The sequence below is a fragment of the Xiphias gladius genome, chromosome 20 (genome assembly GCF_016859285.1).
Source record: "Xiphias gladius isolate SHS-SW01 ecotype Sanya breed wild chromosome 20, ASM1685928v1, whole genome shotgun sequence".
Lineage (NCBI taxonomy): Eukaryota > Metazoa > Chordata > Actinopteri > Istiophoriformes > Xiphiidae > Xiphias > Xiphias gladius.
Window position 1 is genome coordinate 2,508,317 of NC_053419.1, and position 25,196 is coordinate 2,533,512.

The 25,196-nt window shown below is 38.3% G+C and overlaps 1 protein-coding gene across 6 annotated transcripts; it reads right to left on the bottom strand.

The window, feature by feature from the left end:
* Nucleotides 1-336: 336 nt before the first annotated feature.
* ptpa (protein phosphatase 2 phosphatase activator) lies at nt 337-25,173 on the bottom strand. Of its 6 annotated transcripts, none has more exons than XM_040157168.1 (11): nt 25,061-25,173; nt 24,612-24,705; nt 23,606-23,703; nt 22,877-22,963; nt 22,405-22,530; nt 22,181-22,298; nt 20,412-20,511; nt 19,176-19,300; nt 17,329-17,429; nt 10,004-10,111; nt 337-1,173 (listed from the first exon to the last, which is right to left on the bottom strand). In XM_040157168.1, the coding sequence occupies exons 2-11, from the start codon at nt 24,634-24,636 to the stop codon at nt 1,099-1,101; spliced, it is 963 nt and encodes a 320-aa protein (XP_040013102.1). In that variant the 5' UTR covers nt 24,637-24,705; nt 25,061-25,173; the 3' UTR covers nt 337-1,098. The 6 variants fall into 6 exon arrangements, with proteins under 6 accessions (XP_040013102.1, XP_040013101.1, XP_040013103.1 ...); XM_040157165.1 differs by lacking the exon at nt 337-1,173 and adding an exon at nt 7,372-7,614; XM_040157167.1 differs by lacking the exons at nt 24,612-24,705; nt 25,061-25,173 and adding an exon at nt 23,898-24,562.
* Between the last annotated feature and the right edge of the window lie 23 nt (nt 25,174-25,196).

Here is a 25,196-nt window from a genome sequence, read left to right on the forward strand (position 1 = left end):
CTGATTTCAGACAGCAGGACTTTAAGCTCCGCACTGTAAATTCTTCTTTTTACTCTTGAATGAATTAACCTTTTCCAAAAATGAAGCGCGAGAGAAAGACTGAACAGGTAGTCTTATATGGCAATTTTATGAAATGAATGAGGAGGAAGAGACAAAACAGATCATTTCTCACTTAAAGCCCCTATTTGTAGAATTTTTATGCAATTATAGCATCTTTCAAATTAGGAGCTTGCATTGCTGTATTTTATCATGCCACCAATTTTACCCATGGTTGCTTTAATGTAACATAGAAACTAAGAACAAAATTCAAGTACATGTTGGGGACACAAAACAAAAGATGAGAAAACAGGAATTTATTAAATCAAATTTGGCAGGTCAATCTAATAACACAAATATAGCTTTTCTTTTATTTAATTAAGAAACACATGATGTGATCCTTAAAACCTGCCAATGGAAACACATCCAAAATTGAACAGTGCAGAATCATTTTAAACGGGTTCAAATCTGGAGGAAAAAACTACAATATTCCACTTGGCTTGAGAATTCTGAGAAGAAAAGCTGCACAACACAACAAGAAGAATTTATTCACGTATGGTTTGTTTACAGTGTTTGCCACAACCGGACTGATAAAAATGAAGTGGGGAATTAAAATACTGGTACATTAGCAACTAAATTAAAACATTTGGCCTTAAAGCAAACCAATAATGCAGCTAAAACTGAACAAGAAACTATGACAAAAGATTTGCAAGAGTCACACAAAGTCTTATTTGTATCATCTCACTCAGTGTGAGTGCGCCTACTGCTCATGAGGATCCAAACTTTGAGGTAAATTCAAGCATTAAGCATCAATGAGCACACTTCTAAAAAAGAGGATGCTCCAAAATCACAACCACAACATGCTCTGCATTTTGTTGTGGATGACTTATAAGCTTTAATGACCACGTGTGCACATGTGGGAATACACGCCAGACTACATGTGGTTGATTTTTGCTACTGTTGTATTTGCAAGTGAGGATGCCAGAAAAAAGGGGGAAATGTAGGTTCCAACTGTTGGGATTTTGGTCTTTCCATTGTGTGCGTGGCATTCATCCATGAGAGTCATGGGTTCACTGGCTGGATGGACAGCAGGCTACCGAATTTGAAGTGCTGGATCACAGGGAACTTCTCCAAACACTGCAAATGGGAGGAGAGAAGAAGGAAGGAGGAAGGATCTTTTACTAACATGAGAAAAACAAGAAAAAAAAACAACAACCAAGCACTCAAAAGATGATTGATGCCTCTGTATGTTTCAAAATGTTCTGAATTTATCAGCACGTCTTAACGAAACATATAGTTCCAGAAGCTTTGTAACATAATGCCTACTTGTAGTCCTAGTTGGTGAACTACAGTACTGTGGCTGGCAAGGTAACTGCTAAGATGCTAGTCAGGCAACCAGCGACATGCTAGCACAATTCAGTCACAGCAATCACAATAGCTTCCCAGGCCTCTTTGTATTTTCCTTGTACTGTACCGTATTCCATCCCGCTGGTATTTTCACTAAAGTGACAATGAGTTTGCAGAGTTTATTCAAGTGACCTGTTTGTACCATCAACTCCTGTCTCATAACTGTCTGAAACCATGTTTCGTTTGTGGAGCAGTTTCTAACAGAGGAGGTTAAATAAAAGTGGATGGTGTAACAAGCTAATAGATACAATAGTTTCCTACTTTTTGCACTCTAGGGCACTTTGTTTCCTAAAAGGTCAGCAATGTCAACACGGCTCAGGAAGCATTGTGAATTTGGGGGTCAACGTTTACCACGCTGGAACTTAACGTGAAAAATCTGCATTGTTTTTACCGTGCCTCTGTGAGCGAATACACTGAAAGTGGCAATTACATTGAAATGAATTGATTTTTCCTGTGCAATTTCTCGGTTTTAAATGCGGGTGTTAATAAGCCTTAACTGCATCATACAATCACTTCCATCACATTTTGTGTGTAAAACTGGGTGCAACATCATGAAGCGCTTTTGAGGAGTGACTATCCAAAAGTATGCGCCTCAAAGATTCATCGTGTTGGGTCAACAAAGACGTGCAAAAGACACAGAACTCTTGGAGAAAGAGTAAAAACTCTATTGACGTTAATTACATTAGAATAAAGAAATATAAAAATTGACTTTGAGTGGTATCTGAATCTGGAGCCGGATATTATTTCCCTCTGATTTCTGACTTTAATCTCAGAACTGACCTGTTTTTCAGTCCTACCGTCCTTAAGAGTCACACCAACCCACACCATTTACCTCTGCAATGGGAAATCATTAGAGATATTTTAGGTTTACTCACTTTCAGTTTTACTTCCACATAAAGTGGTGTAGATAATCCGGATATACCGTTGGATTGTTTCCGACTTGCCTTATTTACCGACAGCTTGCGTTTCTTGCCCCATTGGACTAAATACGTTGAGTACAATGTTATCATAATTGCAAGCAAGTTTTTTCAAGTTGTAACAGTAATAATAATAATTTTAATAATAATGATAATTTTCCTTTAACTTTGTGTATATTACTATAGCATTTTTTTTTTATTTCAGCGATTTGTGGCCACCGTGAACTGATTATTCAATGTTAAATGCTTCATCATGAGATGATATAGAAAAACAGAGCAAAGATCAAGCAAAAACAAAAAAAAACAAAACAACTTGTACTGAAGCCCAAACCCAAAGAGTTAACCTTGACCTAAAGGGAGTGTTGCAGTTAACTCTTCCCACTGGCCTTTCACTTTTAACATGTTCAAAATGGCCGTGGAGCAGCCCAGAGAAAGCCCTTTGTGTGTATTGACATGGACCGAGTTTTGGGGAGCAGGGGTGGGGATTTTGGGTGTCTGGAGTGGGGGTTGGGAGACTGTGTTGGAGGAACACAGTGCCCTGACCTCTTGTTCACAGTCTGTCGGTATGGTGACAGTATCGGTCATGATCACCTGGGCAGATCTGAGGTGGAAAAGGTGCCTCTGAGAACTTTCGTCTAAACAGATATTTAGTCAGTGTTAAATATGTACAACCATCAAAGGGTAATTTATCAGAGATAAACTCTTAATACAAAAAAAAAAAAAAAAAAACATTTAAATGCTTTTATACTGTAGTTTATAATTCATATGCCAATCAGTAAAAAGATGAAACTGGCCGATTAAAAATGTATCCACATAGATTAATTAACATTGTCCGATAATGTGTATGGTAAACCCAGTACCTACATTTGTTAAATCTTTTGTGATCTATATCTTAATGTCATGTAAACTTTATAGTACTGTTCACCATTTTCTCACGAATACCATATTGTTTAAAGGATATGTCTGGTGATAGTGTATATTTTTCTTATTGTCAACAACTCCCATGACAACACCCAAAACCAATAATGAATGTATCGTCCTAATACGTTTCGTGTGTGTGTCCAAAGCCTGATGTATCTTATTCCTCTGTGCCAAAGAGCTCAACTGTTGTCCAAAAACAATAAACAACATATTAAGACACACTGTTAAACTGGGTGACAAGTTCGTTCATTAAAATGGACACAAATAGTGTAGTTTATTTTGACTCAATCCCACATACTCCTTCCTGCTGCAGCAAGCTAGATCACCAAAAGTCGATTATTCCACTTCTGAAAATGGTCCCCAACAAACACACCATTTCCTCCTGTTTGAGTAATATCTGCTAAAAACTAAGTTATTTAGCCTTTTTTTAAAATGAAACTATATATTTGTGAGCTGTTTTTAAAGATTTACATCTTCAGTAGGAACCAATAGTTTTCAGGCAGAGAGCCATAGACAGAGTAGGGAAGTCAAAGTATTGAGAGGTGGTCTCAATATGTTGGCCTTTCCATGTAGTGTTAACTTCGTCTAAGGAAAATTGTTATGAAAGATATTCGTCAACTATTAAAAAAAGAGACACTGACGAGACAAAACTGACATCATAAAAGATTAAGTGACAGTACAACATTACTGACGAAAAAGGGGTGACTAAAATTGAGTTAAAAACAAAAAAATATTTAAATGCTTTTATACTGTAGTTTATAATTCATATGCCAATCAGTAAAAAGATGAAACTGGCCGATTAAAAATGTATCCACATAGATTAATTAACATTGTCCGATAATGTGTATGGTAAACCCAGTACCTACATTTGTTAAATCTTTTGTGATCTATATCTTAATGTCATGTATACTTTATAGTACTGTTCACCATTTTCTCACGAATACCATATTGTTTAAAGGATATGTCTGGTGATATTTTATATTTTTCTTATTGTCAACAACTCCCATGACAACACCCAAAACCAATAATGAATGTATCGTCCTAATACGTTTCGTGTGTGTGTCCAAAGCCTGATGTATCTTATTCCTCTGTGCCAAAGAGCTCAACTGTTGTCCAAAAACAATAAACAACATATTAAGACACACTGTTAAACTGGGTGACAAGTTCGTTCATTAAAATGGACACAAATAGTGTAGTTTATTTTGACTCAATCCCACATACTCCTTCCTGCTGCAGCAAGCTAGATCACCAAAAGTCGATTATTCCACTTCTGAAAATGGTCCCCAACAAACACACCATTTCCTCCTGTTTGAGTAATATCTGCTAAAAACTAAGTTATTTAGCCTTTTTTTAAAATGAAACTATATATTTGTGAGCTGTTTTTAAAGATTTACATCTTCAGTAGGAACCAATAGTTTTCAGGCAGAGAGCCATAGACAGAGTAGGGAAGTCAAAGTATTGAGAGGTGGTCTCAATATGTTGGCCTTTCCATGTAGTGTTAACCGTCTAAGGAAAATTGTTATGAAAGATATTCGTCAACTATTAAAAAAAGAGACACTGACGAGACAAAACTGACATCATAAAAGATTAAGTGACAGTACAACATTACTGACGAAAAAGGGGTGACTAAAATTGAGTTAAAAACAAAAAAAAAAAAAATATTTAAATGCTTTTATACTGTAGTTTATAATTCATATGCCAATCAGTAAAAAGATGAAACTGGCCGATTAAAAATGTATCCACATAGATTAATTAACATTGTCCGATAATGTGTATGGTAAACCCAGTACCTACATTTGTTAAATCTTTTGTGATCTATATCTTAATGTCATGTAAACTTTATAGTACTGTTCACCATTTTCTCACGAATACCATATTGTTTAAAGGATATGTCTGGTGATATTTTATATTTTTCTTATTGTCAACAACTCCCATGACAACACCCAAAACCAATAATGAATGTATCGTCCTAATACGTTTCGTGTGTGTGTCCAAAGCCTGATGTATCTTATTCCTCTGTGCCAAAGAGCTCAACTGTTGTCCAAAACAATAAACAACATATTAAGACACACTGTTAAACTGGGTGACAAGTTCGTTCATTAAAATGGACACAAATAGTGTAGTTTATTTTGACTCAATCCCACATACTCCTTCCTGCTGCAGCAAGCTAGATCACCAAAAGTCGATTATTCCACTTCTGAAAATGGTCCCCAACAAACACACCATTTCCTCCTGTTTGAGTAATATCTGCTAAAAACTAAGTTATTTAGCCTTTTTTTAAAATGAAACTATATATTTGTGAGCTGTTTTTAAAGATTTACATCTTCAGTAGGAACCAATAGTTTTCAGGCAGAGAGCCATAGACAGAGTAGGGAGGTCAAAGTATTGAGAGGTGGTCTCAATATGTTGGCCTTTCCATGTAGTGTTAACTTCGTCTAAGGAAAATTGTTATGAAAGATATTCGTCAACTATTAAAAAAAGAGACACTGACGAGACAAAACTGACATCATAAAAGATTAAGTGACAGTACAACATTACTGACGAAAAAGGGGTGACTAAAATTGAGTTAAAAAACAAAAAAAAAAAACTAAGGAAATCTCTCCATATTTTCGTTGATGAAAAGAAGAAGAGATTAAATTACAATTGTACAAGCTCACCCATGAACGCTCTGCCAATGGTGCCAGCTTGGACCTAGCTATTGTAAACATTTTAACACTATGGCTGTGGGAGCTTGGACAACACACGGTGACGGGAAAAGAACATGACGGGAACAGTGCGATCTGGTCGGAGAAAACGTGTTGTACCCACTTCAAAAATACGGCTGCTGAGAGAAAAATTGAGTGTGTAGTATTGTCGGGAGAAAAACCCTGCGACTACAGAATCGCTGGGAAGAAAACTACGAACATGAAGAGACAACTCAAGGAGCGCCACACAGAAACCGAGGTAATCTAATGTTAAGATGTTAAATCACATTAGGTTACTTTTCAAGGCATATTAAGCCAAATACTATTTGTTTATATTATATAACACAATCCAGTACAAAACTTCCACTAAGGCCTACAAAATTACAGAATAAAATCAACACCTATCGGGCACAGTGCTGACAAAAGTGAACATTATAAGGGTCGGATTTTATTGCAGGGCTTTTGTACAGGGTTCTTTTAGATTGTTTAGGGTTATTTTTCTGGATTCTCAGGTTTTGTGTTATCAAACAGTGAGTTATGATCATAGACTGACATAGACTCAAGGACTCATTTATATAGCAAGAGTTGGATGCATTGGATTTTCTAATGTTATATTTTTCCAGAGTTCATTTTTTTATCTTCTTTCATGTCTGGATGTACTGCCTAAATTAATGACATGAGAGCAGTCACTGTCTCTGCAAAGCTGCATTCTTAATCTTACCACCTGCACCTCTGTGGCTTATTTTCATTTTAATCGTATTTAGCCTAAAATCAGTTGGATGAAATCTTATTTAAAAAAAAAAAGAGTTTGCTGAAGTTTGACTGAAATGCTCATTCTTGGTCTCAATGTAAAGTGTTTTCATTGACTATAATTAGACTAAAATGTCGACTAAAACTGGACTAAAAATAAAATGGATGAGGTTGACTGAATATGACTTAAACTAACATGGACCTTTTATCTGAGGACTAAGACTGAGAATAAATCTGAGGATAGCTGACAAAAGTAACACTATTTCCATGAAATTTAACAATAAGACAAATATAGAATAACAAAAGCCTTATCCTGTAAGTGTTTTTGATTGTGTTTCCTACTTTTCAGACAGTCTGGTCTCCATTTGCTTGCCTCCAAAATAAACTTGTTGAGACTTAAAACTGGCTTGTCTTTGACAACAATAAAAGCAGACATGATGTTCACTGTGATGAATTATCTAACGCAAGAAGGCTTCGTGTCTGTACATGTTGATTTTTTTTATAGTGCACTGAAATGAACTGAACCCCTTGAGAGGGAAAAACACTTTTAAATTACTTCTAGTAAATAGGCTACAATATGTAAAAAAGTATGTTAGAAGCATTTAAAATGTACATTATAGGTGAGAGGTGGGTGGCTGGTCTTTATTGAAAGTATGGACAAGATACTCTGTACAATATATAGCAAGTCCATTGACCATTGTTTCACTGAGCATGTTTGTCATTTCACACATTCAGCTTATGTTCCAAACAGGCGACTGAACCCCAGAATCAACTCCTCACTCAGACAGGAAACAGTGGATTCTTCTCTTTCTAGGTCTAGTACAACTCTCTGCCCGAAACCCTGTGTGGGGCCAGGAAAAGGGAGAGAGGAATGCAAGTCTGCTGATAGTTGCTCCAGGCTTGGAGGAAGGTCGGGAGAGAGAGAGAGGGGAGGATTTAATGAAGGGAACGGCAAAGGAGGAGGGGGTGGGGGTGGGGGGACCAGACAGCTTGGCCCCTCAGCTCTTTGGGAAGACTCACAGGCCACTCTGGAAAACACAGGATGTGGGCATGCAGGCGGGGAAAGAACAGGCTTAGACATCCCCCCAACCCCACCCCTAACTGTGCTTACACACACACACACACACACACGCACACGCACACACACAATTCCATTCTCTCCTTTCCTCCATTAACCCTTTCCTGCCTCTCTCCTCTACGGCCCAAAAGGAGTCAGTAAGGGCGTTTTGCTCTTACAAAAAATAAAAAAATAAAAAAAACGGTCACAGTTGGCATTCAGCAGTAACCTGATTTCTTAAATGTCATGTAAACAAGAAAACACAGTTCCGTAATTAGGGTGAAGGATTACAAGAAATCCAATTGACACAGCTACATTTTTTTCCCCAGTTTCTTGGCAATGTTTTTTAAATAATCAGTTCACAGGGAAAGTATCACTGTGACAGCAGTGCTGAAGGAAGAAAGGAAACATCATTACATGTACCAATGCCTCTTTGTATGCTAAATAAACAAGTTCAAATTAGTTGGAGTTAAAGCTCCAACTAAGAAAAATTTTTTTCTTCAAGCTACAGTATCACAAAATATGCTGGCAATCTTAGTGATTTAAGGTGAAAACAAGGGTCTACAGCCAATGCTAGTAGCTCTGTGAGGTTGCACTTAATCACAGCTGTACTTTGAGCTAAATGCTAACATCATCCGTTACATGCTCAAACTGACAATGCCAAAATGTTTATGTTAATGTTAACTGTGGTCACTGTCTTACATTAGCATCTACCATTTACTAAATTGCACTAAATACAAAGGACAGCTGGGGCTGATGGGAATGACATCAGTTTTTCAGATATCTGGCCATAAACCAAACTGTGGGATGACCCGATGATGGCACTAGACAAAAAGTTCAGTGATCACTGAAGTTATTACAGTTCATTCTGAGGGGAACATGAAGGTCTGTACAAAATTTCATGGGAATCCATCAGATAGTTAGACACTTCATGGTAAGTTCCAAAAATGCTCACTTCATGGTTCCCAGAGGATGTATCCTAAGGACTTTAGTGATCCTTCAACCTTTCCTCTAGCACCATCTAGGATTGTAGTACTCGAGTCCAGTTTCAAGATGTTTTTTTTAAGATCCCTGACTGGTCTCTGGGGTGTTTTGACTCAGACCTCACTTAGTCTTGGTCCCCGTCTCAATTTTTAAGTTTCTGGTCTCGACCAAGTCCAGCTGGTTTCTCTCTCCCTGTGTGTGTGCTTGTGTCTCTCTGTGTCTGTGTGCGACCCGCCCCTCCTCCGCCCCTCCTCCGCCCCTCCTCCGCCCCTCCTCCGCCTGTGCGTCCCACTGAAAAAAGTGCTGGTTTCTACCGTGTTCAACACTGTCTGAATCACACTGTGCCGTAAGTCCACAAAACGTGCAATAGTATCATAAAATATACCGGTGGCACACCATAAAGACCTGAGCTCATATATCATCATCATTTAAGGTTACAGAGTGAAGCTCTACCTGAGGTTACACTAACACTAGCAGCTAACTACTGACAAAGCACACTGGCCCCAAACTCCTTCTGTATGAAGGTAAGAACTGAAGTCCTGTAAAGCTTTTTCATTTACAATGTACCCATACAGCACTGCTGACAATAAAGAAATTTAGATCATGGATGTGGGGGTGACACTTACCTGAACACTGAATTAAAACCACTAACACTCAGCAGCACTTTAGTGAAAAATTCCTCCTTGGGGACTGGCCTTAAAGTTATCAATACTGTATCACTGCCAATGTTTTATGTTTTCATTATCACGTAGTCTACTCATGTGGCAAACTTTTCAGGACATTTTTTGTTAGTAAAGTCAAGCAGATATGTTCACCATGTTCAACGTCTTAGTTAACTACCTGAACTGCCCGAAAAACTATTGGAAAAATCTTTTTATGCAGGCTTAGTCACACCAGCATTTCTATCAGTGATTCTTCAGTCTGAAATCAGTTTATTTTGACACAATTTCTATGATCAGTGGATTTGCTTGTGTGGGTGAAGTAAAATTCACACAGTGTTTTTGCATATGGTACCGTTGAGCAAATGCAAATGAGAGCACTAACGATTTAGATTCCTTTTCTTTGTATTTCTGCAGGTCAAATTTGGTGGTTGCTGCATTTTATGATCTTTTCATTTAGTTTTGATTTTTGGTAAATTGATGCTTACAACCTGTATGTACTCTCTCCAAAAAATTATTGGCTGGACTAAGTAATGAATGAAAAATTGGACTGATCAGTGAGAATGAAAGAGAACGAAGACGGTGTACCTCTGCCTTGTACATTCTGATCAGGCCCTGGTTGACTTTGGACCAGGAAGGAACAGCGCTGATGTTCCACAGCTGGTTAGAGTGTTCAGCAAATGGACCCGTCTTCATCTACAAAACAGAGAAAGAATGACAAAGTCAAGGTAAAAGAGGGAAAAGCGAGACATGTCTGCTGAAAGTCATCCATACTGCACAAAAGGTACAGAACTTGAACGTAATGACAAAGTTCCAAATGAAAACTCAAATTGATGCTCGATTTCAAACAGCTGGTTATGTTGAAGGATGACAAGGAAATGAAGAATGTTCATTATTTCTTATTTCTTGAGAAACTGGGAAAAGTTCTATATTCAGGGTGAGTTGGGTTGGAATGACCCATTGATTAAACTGCTTTCAGCAACCAAAGACCATGCAGAACAAAAGGCTGATCTGTTGTTCCTGCAATCACCTAAATAACAATAATAAATTCTGGAATCAAAGGCGAGTGTGTTAGCTTACAGACAGACAATAGTAAAAATATGCAGAAAAACAATAGGTAGATATCCACTGTAACAAGTAAGACTGACAAAAACAAATGTATAAATTTATAAATGTATGAATGAAGTGAGGGCTCTAGACTGTTTTCCCAGCATTTTCTCCCAAGAGGCCGAGGAACCCAAACCCAGACCCTGGGGCATCAATCTAACAACCCTCTCCTTTTTCCTCTCCTTTTTCCACCCCCCACCCACCTCCCTCCTCCCATCCCCCCAAACACGCCACCCTCCCACCCTCCCACACACACACACACACACACACACACACACACACGCACACACTCACTCACACAGCTCTAGACACTTTCCAGGGCCTCACATGAGAACACATGGGGGAAGGGCATGGAAGAGAGAGGAAAGGGGGTGGAGACAGCCCGTATTCCCTGGAGGAAGGAGTGATTCACAGCAGCATGTGGTGAGGGAAGTGAGTCATGTTTAGGACAACGCACACACATGCACACAAGAGCCTTGTGTGTGAATTAAAAAAAGAACATGAGTTTGAAGTATCCATGTGTGTGTGAATAGGAGGAAAATACTTGGATGTACATGCTTACAGGCCTGTCTGAGCAACAGTAAACACAAGAGGAAAACTAAGCCTGCAGTTAAGACTGAATAAGGCGAGGCAAAACAGCAACTTTGCAGTCAAAATTAACTTTTTGACCTGACAAGGGCGTGACTGTGAAATGTTGTCTATTTGTGGTTTGGAGTCAGTGTGTAGGTTAAGGCCTGGTCACTCGAGCTTTTTCAAAAGCAAAATTCTGTGGTGATTTCAGTTCATTCCAATAGAAACACTGCAATCAGAGGATCCATTAGAGGAAAGGCAAAGTAAATCTGCGTAAATTTGCATTGAAGCACAAAAGTGCCTTGCACTTGACAGTGCTAACTTGTGAGGGGACGGAGAGCCGAGGAGTCCACAATAGAGGAAGCTAGCGTAGATTATTATTTGCTCTGCAACATTCATTTTAATTTAACCCTCCTCTATTAGTCTAGAAACTGCTACACCAAAGAGCACTGGTTTGCAGACAGTTAAGAGATATGAGTCCAAGGTAGAAATATGTCTTTTGAATAAAGTGTGTGAACTTATTGTCCCCATTAGTGACTGAGCTATGCTAACAAGGTAATGAGTTTACCAAAAGACCATTAGCATGCTCTTTAGTTGGGATTGCTTCATTTTCCCTCTTCAGTAACTTTATTGACCAAACGGTATGCAATGATGAACAAAATATCAAGGCGTGCAGCGGGGAGCAGGGAGTAAACAGAACAGTAGGGAGAAAATAGAGATAATCTCCAGGCACTGTTGTGACTGACTAGAACTAGCAAGTTTGTTGTTAGCCACCTACAACATTTCACCAACTAGCTCTGTATATTTGCTGCATCATCAAGCTTCTAGAACCAAAAGATTTTCCAGAAATGTTTGGATGAATTCCGCTGTACCACTTCCTGATGTGACCACCTTCTCCCTTTATAACAAGGTGAGCAAATGAATCAGCAAAAAACAAAAAACAAAAACTATTGCATTAATCGTATAGTAATTACATCAGTTTTTATACATAGTCCCTCATTTTCAGAGGCTCAAAAGTAACTGGAAAAACCAAGATAATTATAAATATAAGGATTATTTTTAATACTTGGATGAAAAATCTGATGTCTGGAACCCAAGGACATCATGGTGAGTTTCCTCCCTTGAGATGCTTTGCCAGGCCTTTACTGCTGCCGCCGCTTGCAGTTGCTGCTTGTTTGTGGGTCTTTCTGCCCTAAGTTTTGTTTTCAGTGAATGAAAAGCTGCTCAATTGAGTTGAGGTCAAGTGACTGATTTGGCCATTGAATAATATTCCATTTGTTTGCCTTGAGAAGCTCTTGGGTTGCTTTCGCAGTATGTTTTGCCTCATTATCCATCTGTACTGTGAAGCACCATCCTATCAGTTTTGCAGCATCTGCCTGAATCTGATCAGATAGTGAAGCCTTACACACTTCAGAATTCATCCTGCTACTTCTATCAGCAATCACATCATCAATAAACACCAGTGACCCAGTTCCATTGGCAGCCATACATGCACATGTGATAACACTGCCTCCACCATGTTTGACAGATGTAGTATTATTTGGATCATGAGCCGTTCCTTTCCTGCTCCATACTCTGCTATTCCCATCATTTTGGTACAAGTTAATCTTGGTTTCATCTGCTCAAAGAATCTTGTTCCAGAACCGGACAGGTTTTTTTTTTGTTTTTTTTTTGTCACCAGTGGTTTGCACCTCATGGTAAACCTTCTGTATTTACATTCATCAAGGCATCTCTTGATTGTAGACTTTGACAATGTTTCGCCTACCTCCTTGTGAGTGTTCTTGACCTGGCTAGAACTTGTGAAGTGGTTTTTCTTCACCAAAGAAAGAATTCTGTGATCATCCACTAAGTTGTCTTCCATGGTCTTCCAGGCCTTTTGGTGTTGCTGAGCTCACCAGTGCAGTCCTTCTTTTTAAGAATGTACCAAACTGTTGATTTGGCCACTCCTAAAGTTTCTACCATCTGTCTGATAGGTTTGTTTTGTTTTTTCAGCTTAATGATGGCGTCCTTCACATGTGTCAACACCTCTCTGGACCACATATGGAGAGTTCCCATGAATAGCTACCAAATGCAAATTCAACACTTGTAATCAACTCCAGACCTTTTATCTGATTAATTTGTCATGAAATAACAAGGGAACAGGCCACACCTGGCTACGAAACTGTTTGTCAATCAATGTCCAATTATTTTTAAGCCTCTGAAAATGACGGACTATATATAAAAATGGCTGTAATTCCTAAACGGTAAAGGTGATACAACGCGATAATGCGTGTACAGAGGCAAGGACCTTAAGGAACTATATGTTACTATGATTTTACATGAGAACAGAATATGACTGAGAAATCATTCCGATCTGTTCGTGTAAGTATCACAATATAATATTCACAATGAAGATTTAAATATATTATGGGATACTATGAACAAAAAGACAAATCCACCTAAAAGTTTCAGAGTTTCTGACTGCTAAAAGAATTTTAAATTGAACTAAGCTATGCATGCTGGGACGCTTCCCTAAATGCCTACCTCATAACTGCAATCACATGATCAGCACACAGCCCATCACATGAGTGCTAACCATTGGTTATCTCAAAATAAAGTCACAGTTGAGCACATTTCATTGAGGGAAGCTTTTAACTAGAGGCAAATTTAGAATATTCATTAAAAAAATATCGATTTTTAATTAAATTAACTGCATAATATAGTTAGAAAACTCCAGCACAGCTCTACGGGGCAAAGTTGCCATGCAACAATTCTGTACATCACAGTGAGAGTAATGCCATCTCAGTACTATAATGGTGTCCATGCAAGTTGAAGGTGTTTGTGATTTAAATCGTTTTACTACCTTTTACGTTAGGCTTTTACTGGCCTGTCTGTTGACTCTGCTGCTATCAAAGCCAAAGTTAGAACTTTGGCTTTGATAGCAAGAGGGAGAAAAAGAGAAAGCCAGACAAAGACAGACAGAAAAATATATTTCTTTTTAAATTACTGATTAATCTGTCAATTATTTTCTTGATTAACTGTTTAGATTATAAAAAGGTCAAGAAAAAAGATGGGGGGAAAAAAAAAAAAAAAAAAAAAAAAGGCAGACATCCTTCTTGACACGTACAGCAGCATCCTTTCATGAACTTGAGGAGGAAGGGGAGGTCAAGCAGCAGCAGTAGCAGCAGCAGCAGCAGCAGCAGCAGGAGAAGGAGGAGGAGGAAAAAGAGGGAAGGAGGTGGTGTGTCTAAGTGGGAAGGAGGAAAAGGATGTAGCTGCTCCACCAACGCCATCCCCCACTTCCCTCCCCTCCTTTTCCTCCAAAAAACAAAAACAAAGGGCAGGGTTCCTGCTCTGGCATTCTACCAACAGAATCCATCTACCTTTTTCCCATATTCCTTTTCCTGAACAAAAGCATATTCAGCTGTGGTCCGCCAGTTTATGTATGATAAAAATATTAAAATAAATAAATTATATATATATATATATATATATATATATATATATATATATATATATATATATATAAAAAATATAAATTCATTTAGATATGTGAGGGTCATGTTCACTAGGAGGAAGCAGACCATATTTGGAAATCTCCCCATGTGGCGTACAGAATTGCCAGATTGTTCTTAATCACCCTTGGGCTCAGCGAACAAAAATTAAAAACTTATGGTAAAACAACAGGGAAGGTCTGTGTAATTCTTGGATCTGTTGGCAACCAACATTTGCCGTATACAGTATACTTATATGTCCAATTTTTGATACATGTATTTTCCTGGGTATCTCTCTCAAGACAATGTCATCTCAAATCACAAATATTCAATTTTACTAAATATGTAACACTTTCTAGAAAAATGTTTGCACGTTACAGTTTGAGACACTACAGGGAGTTTTAAAAGGGTTAGTTTACCCAAATTACAGACAAAAAAAAACAAACAAAAAAGACCCCATCCACAGATCTGACCATCAACAGCTTTGGGAATAAAGAAATAGTCCCTAAGAAAACTGCAGACTGTGTGTTCTGTGGATTATCCAGAGTAAGGGCAGAATTCCCCTTTTATGAAGATACATGTTAACATCTCAGCAGACCTACGCAGAGAAGGGTGTTATGAGTAACCGTAGGTCGCAGAGGCTCACAAGGGAGTATACAAGCACACGTCCCAAATCTCAACGTGTCCTGCAGACCTGTGTGTCCAGCAAACTACATGGTTTATTCGGTTCTTGTCAGGACTGGGGTTCCATGAAAACAAATGTGAACGTTCTACATAAGTATAAAAGAAAGCTGCATGTATCTGAGCGACTCAGTTGTACGATTGCTTGAGTGCTGCCAAGATAAGTATAATTCTAGCTAAAAAGGGACTCTGATTCTGTAGAGCCCAAAGTGAGAAAATACTTACTGTACTAATACTAATTGAAATTAGGGTGAACTGACACTTTAAAGGAAAAAAAACAAAACAAAAAAAACAAAACAAAATATATACTGAATATATTTTAATTTAAACCTAGAAAAACAAATGTGGAAAAAAACGCCACTTGGGGGCAGCACAACAAACTGTACACAAAACATCGTGACCCTATAAAGTTGTAATGGAAAAGATATGGTGGCAAAAAGTTGCCTCTTTACATGCCTCTTGGGATCAGAGCAGCTTTACACATCCAGCAGAAACAGAGCAACATGAGCATTCATTTGGAGTTATGTCTCTGTCCACCTGATGAGTGTAAATCAAGTAGTTATTTTCCCTTTCCATTTTGTTTTGCTCTCCATCAACTATGGGGGTCAACGATTATCGGCCTGGCAGATTATCGGATCTGATGTTCAGCATTTTACCATTATCAGAATGTTTTTTTTGTTTTTTAAAATCTGATTGCAGATTAAATAAATTAATTTAAAAAATGCGTCAATCTGGCTCTTATGCAGCCACTTTTCCCTGTCTGTAGTCACCACTCTGTTGTCTTAAGCAATGTCTCGCCCACGGCACTATCTGATTGGTTACATGTCACGTGTAATAGCCTATTACTACTGAAGGCTACTACCACAGATGGGCACAGAGGAATGCATTTGCAGACTGGAGCAGCTCTGGTGACAGCAAATACTGCAGACATTGCAACAAACATCACAATCCTCTACACTCAAGTTGCAAAAACATCGCAATCTTATGAACAAGTTCATCTGTTGATCCAAACACACCAAGCAAGAGAGAGTAGGAGAGTGAGGGGAAGAGAGAGAAGCTACCGCTAACTGCTAAGGAAGCTAGTAAGTAGCAGATCTGAATAGCATGTAAACAACAGTGGGATAAGCAAAAAAGTTACAGAAGGAGAGAGGTACGAGTGCTTGAGCAGAGCTAGTGCAAGTGTAAATGCACAGCAGGTAATTACTGTTCTAATGAAGAAAATAGCAAATCCATACTGTATACTTTATGTAACAGAAGTTGTGTGTTGAGGTTTGTATTATTCTTAATTCTGACACCAAGATTTTTAGTTTGAATGCAAATGTCTCTCGGTTCCAAATATCGGTTATTGGTCTCCTTGTTTACTAATAATCAGTATCGGTATTGAACCTGAAAGAACCATATTGATCGACCCCTACTAGTAAAGAAAAATATCTGGCTCTTCAGCTGCTAAATGACCCACTATGTCCACCAGCTGCTTTCTAACTGTGCCTGTCTGCTGCTGAGCAGGTAATGGACAGTAGTAGGTTTATTAGAGCGTTTTCACTGAAAAACAGCTGCCTGCTGCTGCTACTGCTGCTGCTGCAAACAAGGTTGATGAGAGTAGTGAGAGTGAACCAAAACAGTAAAGTTATAGGTTATAGAACCAAAAGAAGGAGCTGAACGACTCTAAATTGGGAGTAAAACACGCTCTGTAAAGTTGAAGGGAACTGTAGAGTGGTGACAATTCTTTGTGGGTTCATCAATTCGAGTAACACCGGTGGGACTACATAGAATCCGTGGAACCAGTGTTAATATAGAAACAGTGATTAGAGCAGCTTTAAAGTTTTCTACAGTTTATTGCATTAATTTGTACTCAAGTACATTAAGCTGTGTTCCTGTTACTCTGACTACCCGTTACCTTCAGTTAGTATGCTGCACAGTAACTATCACCAGGTTTGTAAAGGGTTTACTTCATCTACATGTTGGACATATGATACAGAGTAACAACAGAGATTGCAGATGTACCGGTACAGGTGACTGTGAGTAAAATCTAGTTTGTTTAAAACGAACAAAAGCAGATAAAGACTGGCTTCCCCGTCTCACCTCATTTATGAACTTGATGCACTCCAGAAACATATAGTCTTGGTGATGCTCGTTAACCACCCTCTCATCAATGAAGTGGCGAGGCTCCAGTGTTGGGTGATCTGGAGGGAGATTTAGGTGTAAGTATACATGTTCACCACCAGGTGTCACCATTCATCTTCCCATTAAATGAGCTCAACCCCCCACCCCCAACCACAGCACTGTGGAGTTGCCGGGATTTGAACATTTAACAATGTCCTGTGGTCTCAAACCTCAACCTTTAACACTGCACAGGATGAGCAGAACTACAGCAGTGACATTTTATCAGTAAAATACAGCTGTCTTAGTTCTTATTCATGGCTAATTCTGCTTTCTCAGAAACAGAGAAAAGAAAAACAGCAAACTTTAAAAAAAAAAAAAAAAAACTAAAAACAAAATCTTTTGATTATTCTGTGCAACTTAAGTCATTATACTTGTAGATAAAATAAAAAATTGGACAAATTGAAAATTTGACCTGATGATGGGACTGGAAGAAAAGTTAAGGAATCACGAAAGTTCCCAAAGACCTATTTTAACCCACCTATACTGCTCGCTTATTTGTTTTAGATTCAACTGAAGAATTTTAATGTTATGCATTATTGGTTTACAGCACTTCTTATACCCACCCACAATGCAGAGGTTCAGTTTATTCCATATGAACTGCTCATGTAGCCTAAGATCCTTAGAGAGGGACCTCTGAAGGTATTTTTACACCTAACCTGTTTGGTTCTGTTCTTTCGGAAAGCAGATCCTGTTGTCAACTGAACCCTGGTGTGGGCTAAAGACCCGGATGAACAGCATGAATTCAAAAGCTAAACGACTATTAAATCCATTTACTGATCTTGATGTGCTGAAGAGGTGATCTCTGATCTGTAAGCTGTAAGTAATGTATAGCCCATATTTATGCAAGATAATTTGGTAACCATCGTAACACAATATGTGCGTCGTCATGAGTGCAGTGATTTTCCCTGAGTCAGTCATGAAGTGTGTTAAATCAGAGGTGCATTTAGATTTTGTCTTACTCTGCAGTGAAAATAGTGACCACACAGTGTCCATCTCTGAAATACTATGGTACAAAATGCTTCTTTCTTGTCTGTTTCTCTCTGTTCTTCACTATTTACTGTATATATACGATAATGATACGTGAGGACCAGTTACATTACACAATTATTTATTTAAGTTTAACTACAAGCCTGTATTTTCTGTGTAAACATGACAGGTTTTTACCGGAAATGACAACAAAGTTGTCTTGTTTCGACATGAATATAACCCAATAAAACAAAGCAGTTACTTGTTGTTGACATCCTCCCATGGTTAGTTTTTTTCTTTCAAACCAGTTATTCAGAGAGAAGTCAGCCTTGAAATACAATTCCCTTGTTTTCTATTGAAAAATTGACCAGTCAATTCAGCTCACATTTATTATGATATTACATAAGTTGTATAATTGACAACAATATGTAATATTCAAATATAAATGACATTCAAAAGTGGTGAAACTGACATGCAGCGACATTGTTAATTATGGAATTATAATTAAATCTTACAATTTGCTGCAATTAATTGTTCAGTTGTAGTTACTCCTGTGTGGTAATTGAGTGGATACTTCACATCAACTTGCATTTAATAATGTCAACTTTAGTCTCCTTTCACATTTTCATACATATAGTATGTCAGTCTTTGTGTAAATGGATTTGATTCCATCTCATTCCCTATTCTGGCAGTGTAACACCAACATCATATTCCTACATGTATCCTCTCAGGTACAGACAGCTCCATCATGCTTGTTTGTTTTTATAGTTTTTACTGACCCGCTGTAGTGAGACTCTTACCTACAAACTGGGAGCTGCCCCATATGAAGGGCAGAAACTGGAAGTCATCCAGTCCCCACACACCTTGGCTTCCAGCTGGCTCCATTCTGTAGGTCTTCTGCAGCTTCCTCATCAATGAGAGATACCTGAAAAACACACACGCAAACACAGGCAAATACGCACGCAAACACGCACACACACGCACACACACACACACACACACACACACTCACGCACACACGCACGCACACGCACACACACCAGGATGTTATAGCAGGTTCAGATTAGAGTTTGATCAATATTAACAGGTGAGCAAATGTGGTGCCACACACACTCTGGGTAGGAGGTAATGTGGATAAAACTGACACAATTTTATATTGTGATGATTGCGGTGCGCAGACTCATTATGTAGTGTGGATTTGTGACACAGATCTTGTTTCCCAAATCTCTACAACAGGGGTGGCAAGTGCAAGTTTAGTATGACCCATAGTCAGAACTGGCCACAACCAAGGTTAAAAAGTACAGGAACTTGTAACAGTGGTACATCAGATCCTGTGTATTAGAACAAGACATTGCCTGTGTCTGGAACTCAGTCACTACTCCCTAAATGATAGACACTCAGTAGTTTACTCTATATTAACCACTAAACAGAAATTTCAGATGCTTATTAATCATTATCATCAATTTCCATTCTCACTGATAGGTGCAGAGTCAAACAACGGCATTTTTCACAAAATGTGGAGCATTGGGATTGTTAGCAGTGTCATGGACGATACTTTTTTAAGTTCCATTGTTGGAAATTCTGAGGCATCTATATAGTAGATAAGTTTCACACTCAGAGGTCAGATACGTGGCAGAGGGTAAATTGAGCGCACTGTGTAGTGAATAGGAAATTATTTCTGACACAGTCCAATAGTCTACAGCCAAGCCAATGCCTCTGTGAAGCTGTAATGCTCATTGTTAAGAAAACCAAACTGTTAAGATAGATAAACCAAAGTATTGGGCAACCTGAGATTTTGACATGATAATGGTGCTAGATGAAAGTCAGAGGATCACCAGAGTCAGTAGGAATCATCTTGAGGGGAACATGAATGTCTGCACAAAAATGTCAGACAATCCATCCAGTACTTGTTGAGATATTTCAATCTGGACCAAAGTGGTGGAACAACTGACCAACACTGCCACCAAAAAGAAACCAATCACATTATCTCTATATTAATACTTAACATGAAGAAGACCACAACAGCAACAGCTCACCTGTTAAAAACCTTAAAAACAATAGCCAGCTGATCATCTACTCTGAGAGCTCCAACCTTACAGAGACAGCAGAGGAACGCAGCAAAAGCAGCTTCATGACCTGAGAAGACAAACACACATACAGAAAAGATCTTCAAACATCAAGATGAGCTGTGTGCAAATCAAAGTTTGGGTTTAATTATACACCTGCTTTATACTTTTTAGAGTATTAAAACCTTTTTTTTAATCCATTTACTGGTAGCTTAAAAAAGCTCCAAAAAATACATTTTAAAAACATTTACACATCAAGTGTCATCTTTTAGGCTGAAAACTAAGTCGTTTTCCTTATTTAGATTTCTTTCTTATGGTTTCACTTTTGTTGGACTAAATGGCTGCTGCCTTTGTAAAAATCTGAATCAAGCTACTCTGTTGAGTTGCAGCATATCACTGCACTTCCCAGCAGTCAAACATATAATATCTGTGTTGTATGTCTGTAGTATAATAAACTCTGATAAAAACCATTCTTAAGAGTAACAACACAGCAGCTAAGTATAAAAAGTGACTTTATAGTCATCTCTGAACATGATAAGACAGATCCCACCGGGGTTATGGATGGAAGTGCTATGAGTGGCCCCCAAAACCGGGAAGCTGGGGTGAGGCAATGGATCGAAAATGCATTTAGATACATTTAGGTATATATCATAAATTGGTTATGTTCAGTGAAAAATTCGATAAAATGCCACTGAACCCCATCTCTAGCAGAGGAAGAAATCTCAGAGACACAGATCTAAAAAGATCTACACAATGAAACTAAAAATGCATGGAAACATCTTTTTTTTAATTTGTTTTTTTGTTTTTTGTAATTTTGGTGAACTGACCAATTAGCATTATGGCGTGTCTACAAGCTGTGTTTTTCAGTCGCCATGTTTTTCAATCGCCTGCTGGAACAGGTATGCTCCTATTAATTGGCCAAGCTGTCTACACAGGCCATGTAATGGCTTGTGTTTTACTTTCACTATGCACTCGTAAACGTGACCCAAAGCCTCCTCTGTGGACACACACGGAGCACCGGAGCCGGAGCTCACACCACGCCTTCTGTATAGACACCATTTTGGAGGAAGTGCGGGTGGTGTAAAGGTTTGGTGTGGTTTTAACATAAGGGCAAGAATGTGGGCAGGACAGTGGTGGACAGTAACTGAGTACATTTACTCAAGTAATGTATTTAAGTACATTTTTCAGGGACATGTACTTTACTTGAGTATTTCCATTTTGTACGACTTAACTTTTATGCTCCATCCTATGTTGTACATTTTACTCAGATACATTCATTTGACAGCTTCAATTACTAGTAACTTTGTAGAATAAGATTAACATTAAGAGTGATGTATAATGAGCATTTAGAATACAATACATTTTAAAGATTTGTGTTTTTGTAAACTTCTCAGCTGGTTTAATTTAACTAAAAAGTAAAAGAGGTCAAATGATCCAAATTCTCACAAAAAAAAAAAACATGAATTAGAGAAATGCCCAAATAAAGAATATCAATTTGTGTAGCAGAACATTGTTTTTTCTTCCTTCCTAAATCATGAATCATCTCATGACTCCTAGGTTGGGAGCCACTGGACTAAACTAGCTAACTGTATATATATACACACACTATTTAAAGTAAAACAGGTTTTCTCTTATTTTACTAAGCTCTACTAAAGTGCTGATTAAATCAAGTATTTTTTATGGAACTATAGCAATTGTGAACTGAACTGAAATAAAACATGGACACACAGCACTGTTACCTGTTCCATAGTCTATCCTGGTGGGGTTCCCCACCGACTCTTTCAGATAGACAGCGATCTCTGGAGCTGCTGCACATTTGTCAGCAGGGATCACTGTTGACACCAAGGCCTCTGCTTCCTACTCAAACACACACACACACACACAAACATTACTTTTCTACATACAGAGCCTATGGTCTTATGCATGAATGTTCGTCAGAAAGTGAGGTAGTGTGTGTACTAACCTGATCTAGTTTGACGTACCAGCTTCTGTAGGCTTTATTACCAAAGCGTGATGGTTGATCAACAGGAGGGGTCTCGTTTATCCATCGGTCCAGTGTCCCTAAAAGATCTAGTAACTTCTCCACTGTCTGTCACACAATTGAACAGTGAACACCGTAACTGACCTTTATATCAATAAAAAGCATCATCATCACATGATAGTTTTAATGAGCATAAAGAGAAACAAAGAGAAAACAATAAAGCAGCACATTTAGCTCAGGGATAGGTATAATCAGACTCTCTCTGAGTTACATTCTGCATGATGTCCTTGACTATTTTCCAAATACATTTGGAAATGTGAGCATGTTTTAAGACAGACTTGTGAATGTGAAGCTATCCTTGAGACCCCAACAATAATAATTATTTAAACTTAAAAGACTACCAACACACCAAGGAACAAGCTTTTAGAAGCTGATGATAAGAAGAGAAACATACCTCAGACACTTTATACTGACATGTGAGCTTACTTCCTTTCACACCTTCATTCAGTGTCAGAATGAAGCCCATGTAATCAGCATATGCCTGGAAAAAGGAGAGAAGTGCTGAAAACTGGAATATATCAGGAATGTACAGTCAGATAAACCGCTACTAAAACTAAAATCAATACTTTTATATTAATACGAATAGTTTTACAAAATTGATATTGATCACGATAAGGCGAATGTATAGAAAAACAAATCAAGTAAAATAATAGTTTACTACACTGAATGATGTTCAGTGTAGTAAACTATGTCTCATTGTGGCGGACTACATCAGACAGAACTATTCACACATGCCCTTAGACAGCTCAATAATTTCAAGCCATTTTCTTAGGTTTTAATTATTAATTGATCTGAAATCTGCTAAACATAAATTCTAATAACCCCTCTATACAGTTACAGGAAACAAACCACAGATGAGAACAAAGCCTATGACATTTATGTTGATGGAGGATGGATTTAATGCCAAATTTATTTTTTATCTGTAAGAAATCAATTGGTATTAAAGGCTGATTTTAGAAACGTGTACTAGCCCCAGTCTCAGTATGACACTGAGTGAGGCCTACTAGTAATTTCAAACCCTCCTCTTTGTGTAGTTTGGTACTTTTTGTACACAGCATGGCAAGTCCGACAAAAACCTTTAGGACTGTGAAATATGTGCACACAGTCACAGGCAGGGACCTACTTGAGATCGTTTCCACTTGCCCATGTCAGGCACCATGCTGATTTCTTTCTTGGGCACCATGAAGGTGACTTCAGTTGCTTCATCCTCAGAAGTGGATCCTAAAAAACAGGTTGGAAAGTAGATATCTTGAAGTTTTGTGGCAGCTTACTTTGAGGTTTCCAAATATGTGAATTCAGTATTTACTGGATGTAATATTGCTAATTATATGCATTCTCTGTTCTGACTGCAGACTTATGACATAAATCCCGTGCATAAAACTCCAGCCTGGAGTTTAAAAGAAGTGAGTATTTACCAGGCAGGGAAGGTCTAACAGAAAAGAATCCTTTGAGTTGCATTGTGGGAAATGTAGGATTCAGTATTTATGGCGCTTGACCCAAAGTAGGAAATAAAATTCGGGGAATCTCAGCCTCTGCTGCTTCAGTGTTGACAATTAGTGTTTAAATCTCTCTCTTGTGACTTGACCAACACTATGAAAGTGCAATTAAATTGCAGGAGAAGCCTTGTAATCAGAATGTTAACTCAGCAGCTTGAATAACATGAATACTTGGCTATCGTCGTATCAGCGTTTGTGCATGGTTAGTTTGCGATGGCAAAGCGCAAGAATTTAATAATTTTTCCCAACGACTCTTAAATACAGTTTTTCCTGATGAGATTCTTAATGAGTAAACGGCAGTGGTGCAACACTGGAACCTGTCTCCTGCGAATTGACTCTGAGGGTTTTTAAAGGAAGTTGATAGCGACTCCTAACAAAACAACACTGGAGTTCAAGTTGGTATACAAATATATAACAAGCACAAATGCTAACTAACTTATGCAAAATGTATATGATAGCTTTGCTTGACAGCGGTGATATGCCTTCCGGGTTTATCTAAACGTAAAGTCAATTCGTTAAATATCTCATGTAGTAGTGTGATGTACCTGCTAACAATACAAGCTTTAAACACAACAGAGCACACGCGATAGAGAACTCACTAATGCTGGGCAGAAGCATTCAGCTGCGCTTTACCTGACTGCTGCTCTGTTTCCGCCATGGCGAGGGTTGACAGTCCTCTTCGTGGGTTTTAGGCTGATTTAAAACAGCCATGGCTCCTTACTGCCGCCTGTTGATCAAAAAGTAAGCGACAGCTCGGGTTCTGTTTAGTAGCTTACTAAAAATAAACATATTTTCACCTCCTGCCACTTTCTTTCTGCGGATGCCACAGTAAAAAAAAAAAAAAAAAAATTAAAAGTCATGCATTTTACTTACTTACATAAGTGCAAAAGTATTATCAACAAAATGAACTGAAATGATCAAATATAAAAAAGATCCCATTAGTCCCATTTAGTCTAATTTTTATTTCCATAGACATGGTATGCTGTATATGTATAATATATTATATATAATATATATTATTATTATTGACTCGGACTGTAAACAATGCATTTGCATATCTAGACTCTATCAGTCACACCTACCGTTTCTGTATGACAGCCAGACGCCCGGAGTTTACAGCTGAGTAACTTTACCCAGCCACTGTGTTCAGCAGCTGTCCTTTGCAGAGGTGCTCCAAGTCCGTCTCCGGTGGGTCTGACAGATCGCCGGCGAAGTACC

Bases quoted from the DNA above. Each gene is read 5' to 3' on its own strand.
- ptpa (XM_040157164.1), bottom strand. From the start codon at position 23,940: ATGCAACTCAAAGGATTCTTTTCTGTTAGACCTTCCCTGCCTG. The intron at 22,964-23,605 runs GTAGGTCCCTGC...TCCTTTTTCCAG, and splicing joins GCAAGTGGAAACGATCTCAA to GCATATGCTGATTACATGGG. The intron at 22,299-22,404 runs GTTAGTACACAC...GTGTTTGAGTAG, and splicing joins GGTACGTCAAACTAGATCAG to GAAGCAGAGGCCTTGGTGTC.